The sequence below is a fragment of the Lactuca serriola genome, chromosome 5 (genome assembly GCF_051521515.1).
Source record: "Lactuca serriola cultivar US96UC23 chromosome 5, Lser_US96UC23_V15, whole genome shotgun sequence".
NCBI lineage: Eukaryota > Viridiplantae > Streptophyta > Magnoliopsida > Asterales > Asteraceae > Lactuca > Lactuca serriola.
This window is the reverse complement of record NC_136412.1, coordinates 300,586,621-300,590,388: the sequence shown is the minus strand read 5'-3', so window position 1 is coordinate 300,590,388 and position 3,768 is coordinate 300,586,621. Positions and strand designations below refer to the sequence as shown.

Genomic DNA, 3,768 nt, shown 5'->3' with positions numbered 1-3,768 from the left:
TTCAACATCTCTTATATGTTCTTCATTTTATTCGTCCACTCTTCATTCAAGGTGGTTAGAACCAGGGGAGGATCTTCCACCTTTAAGGTCATAGCACCAGCACCTGAACGCTTACTCTTACTGCTCTTCTCAGGTTCACCTCTTTTATTAGGATTGGCTGCCTTGAGGTTATTGTTTGGAGTCATTTGTTTATCACAGAGCAAGTCCCCCTCAGTCACTGCCATAGTTGACCCAGTATCAACCCTCTCTTCCAGATCCTCCCTTCTTTGTTTGGGCCCAATCACTCTCCTCGGGAGTTATCTCCTTGACTACACCTCCTCGGCTTTGTTACCCAGACATTCATCCTGAGCAGTCTCTTCCGGTTCCTGGGATATCTTGATTCTCTTTAGGATGGTCGGAAACAACTCCCTTTAGGGAATAAGGAATCGATCCTAAATGTCTTTGGTTCCCGGCTTTGATAGCTTGAAAGCAAAGGTGAAGATTCCATCTTAGCCATGGACCCCCACTAACCAGCCTAAAGATCTCATCCTCCCCCCCCTTCATCTTGATCTTGACGGAGGAACATGAATTGGGTCTATTGTAGCTTTACTCCTTGGGATAAGTTATCCAATAAATGTCGTGGAATAGGAAGAGATCATTTGAATACCGAAACTCTTCTATGTCAGCCTTTGAGCAAAACCTCTTTTGTTTTGAGATGCGAAGAATCATATCCCAAAACTAAGAAGGAATCAAGCTGCAAACTTTCCTCCTCAGATGAGGCTTAGTTCATCTAGCCCTAGACAGATCACATCTCATTAGAAAGGTATTGAATTCTCATTAGAAAAAGGGCTTCCTAGAAGAAAGAATTGAATTAGCTAAGTCAATAAGAATGACTAGGACCTAGCACAATACGTTCTTTGATTCGACATTCCCGGTCAAAGCATTGATTCTAAGCCTTTCGTTAGCTCGTTACTTCAGGGTATTCTCAAATACTTTTTGGTAGGAGAACTCTTCCTATTACATACGGATAGTACTACTACTCTTTGTTATCCACGTAGTATCTTCATAACAACCACAGAGGGAAAGAGCCTTAGCTTAGGTTGAGTCTTTGTTTACGTTGATTGTCCGGGAAGCCTTCCCATTTGAAAAAGGAGAACTGAGCAACAATGGTTTCGGGTGAACAAAGGACAACGAACCTGATGCAGTGGTGTAGGACTGCAAAGCCGTAGCCTGTGACAGCGATGAAGACTCGATGCTTGAGTCTGTCATGAGTGAAGATGCCACTAGGGAAGCAGAAGACACACCAGTAGTTGAGGCTGGAATCAAAGTAGAGTTCTCAGAGGAGAGGAAGAAGGAGCTGTTGAGTTAGATGTGGCATTAGACTGAAAATAGGTTCTACTCGAAGCAGGAAAGAGGGCTTTCGGAGACCTTCTTCAGCTTGGAGACCCAGTATGTAAACTCAGCACTGAAACCCTGCTAATCGACTAATGCTTGGAGTTGGCGTCAGAAGATGAAGGTTCAGACTCCTTACTTCAACTATCAGTAGTCATCTCTATGACACTTCTATACCGACATGACTGGGCAGGTAGGCTCCCCCGGATGAAAGCTATGGCAGGTACCTGTGGACCAACCTCTTTCTGCTACCCGATTGACAAAGCTTTCAGCCCTATCAAATCCAGATCCCTCTCCTTTCACTCGACTTACTTCGTACCTCTCGCACTGTAGGAATTAAAGAGACTGACTTACATACCTTATCCCTTCTCAAACATATCATGTCTCTTGCAAAGCCATATCTTCTTTCTTTTATGCTATCCTTTTTCCATGAAATATATTAAAACATTCTTCAGGTTGATGAGCCGGAACCTGAAATAGTTTCCAATGAACCACTACCCACACCAGAAAGATTGCCTGGGGCTGATGCTTACAGCGATGTGGCCTACTTGTATACTAGTTTTCTATGGGGCTACCCAGAATCTATATGGGCTTAGGCCTGCCCAAATGATGTTCAGCGGTCTCTACCCAAGTAGCTGTGGCCCATGATACAAAAGACCCGCAACTAGTTAATCACTCTGTGCCTTACCTTCTAACTAACCTCTTCGATTTCGCTTATCCTAACAGTAATTGATTAGGCGTAGCTGTTGAAGCTGGTGGTTGTTCACACAGGCAGGCAGTGTTATGTGATTATGAGGGTGTATTTGCTTCACAAGGTAGTTAGTTTGCTCATGAAACAGGCATGATAGTCTTCACTCACAGCAACTTGAGTGCGGAGAAGGGGTGGTCTTACGGAAGGTCGAAGAAGGACCATTGCTTTGTTCCAGGGGTGAAGTAGCTGCTTCGAGTTGGACGTTCGTGACTAGTGCCTATGCAGCCTTCACTTGGTCAACGGATTGGTTGGATTTGCTGCTTCAACTCGGTCAAATGCAACTGCTATATGTTGTTGGGGCTAAAAGTGAACTATGCCAATCACATTGATTAGGACCCATCGCATCATTAACCGGTACCAATCAATCATCCACCCTATCTCATCTTTTCTAAGCCAATTTTCTTAGGGCTCACCTGACCACCCAACCAAAGCACTTCAGGCTCTAGTCTGGGGGTTTCTTCTTCTTCTTCTTGCCAGTATTAGGTTTCTTCACCTTCTTCTTAATGTCAGTATTAGGTATCTCGTCTATAGTAGGGTTAGTGCCCTCTGTAGGTTCTTCTTTCATCTCCTTGTCTCTCCCCTTTTTCATCTCTCTTTCCTTATGAGATAATTTATCATGGAGAAAGAGATTCTCGTTCTTAAGATGTGTTACATCAGCCCTTAGCAACATGACTAGTTTTTTGCTAATGTTATCTAATCTAGATAGGTCTTTGACATCAACAGGCTTTGTATCAACCCAGTACTCCCCCTCATAGACTTTTCTCCTCTTAGGCTTTGGAGTAAGCCCAACATTGACATTTATGTCTTTCTTGAAGATGTTAAGTGAGGACCACTCAATCCTGAAGTTGGCTTCCACCGCTACTTGTAGCTTACGATCAGGGTCAGCGTACTGTGAAAGAAACCATTCTGGAGTGATTTCCTTATTCGCAAGCCCTTTGTACTTGACAGTATCCTTTCCTTTCTCATTCCAGAAGTAATAGGCCTTCGGAGCTAAAAAGTATCCTTTAACTATTCTGTCCTCTAGCTTAAACAGACCTAAGATAGAAGATGAAATCAATTCTTCAGGTAGTGGCTTACTTAGCACAACTGAGTCAGTGTCCGTGTAGTAACAGTCCTCTCTCGAGGTGTAGGGGTACATATAGATCCTAGCATTGGTTGTGATTGCAGCAGCAAGTTGGACAGCAGAGTTCTTCGGTGGATCCCAATAATCAGTCTCGGTATTGCTATGATAGGTAATGATGTATTTAGAATCGCTAAGCTCATCAGTAGATATCAAATTAGTCTTTCTTATTAAAAGTTTGCGTCTTTCGTTATCGCAGATCTCAGTTATTGTACCCTTAGGGTTAATGCCGAATCTACCATATAGCGAATTCATAAGTATCTTATACACATAAGACAAAGCATCATTCCCTGACTTTTTAGCTTCTAACCTGCTTGAAAAGATAGCGCTTACAAACTCCCTGAATGGGCTTTCCTTCTTCTCAAAGAGGTAGCCTGAGATTGGAATCACTGTGTAGCCAATCTCTCTAGCAAACTTCAATTCTTCGCTATAGTATACACCTACAAATTCTCCTGTTAGAAAGAGGAGAGTACCCTCCTTCTCTCGATAGGGTAGAAAGGGCTTCTTGATAGTTTTCGTACATACT

At 43.0% G+C, this 3,768-nt stretch overlaps 1 protein-coding gene across 1 annotated transcript in view; it reads right to left on the bottom strand.

Annotated features, from left to right (window-relative positions):
• Positions 1 to 2,564: 2,564 nt before the first annotated feature.
• Positions 2,565 to 3,768, bottom strand: part of LOC145050681 (DNA polymerase-like) — a 2,265-nt gene continuing 1,061 nt past the window's right edge. The window contains exon 1 of the mRNA XM_078998889.1: positions 2,565 to 3,768. This exon is cut by the window's right edge and continues 1,061 nt beyond it. Coding sequence (XP_078855015.1) covers positions 2,565 to 3,768 — 1,204 coding nt within the window.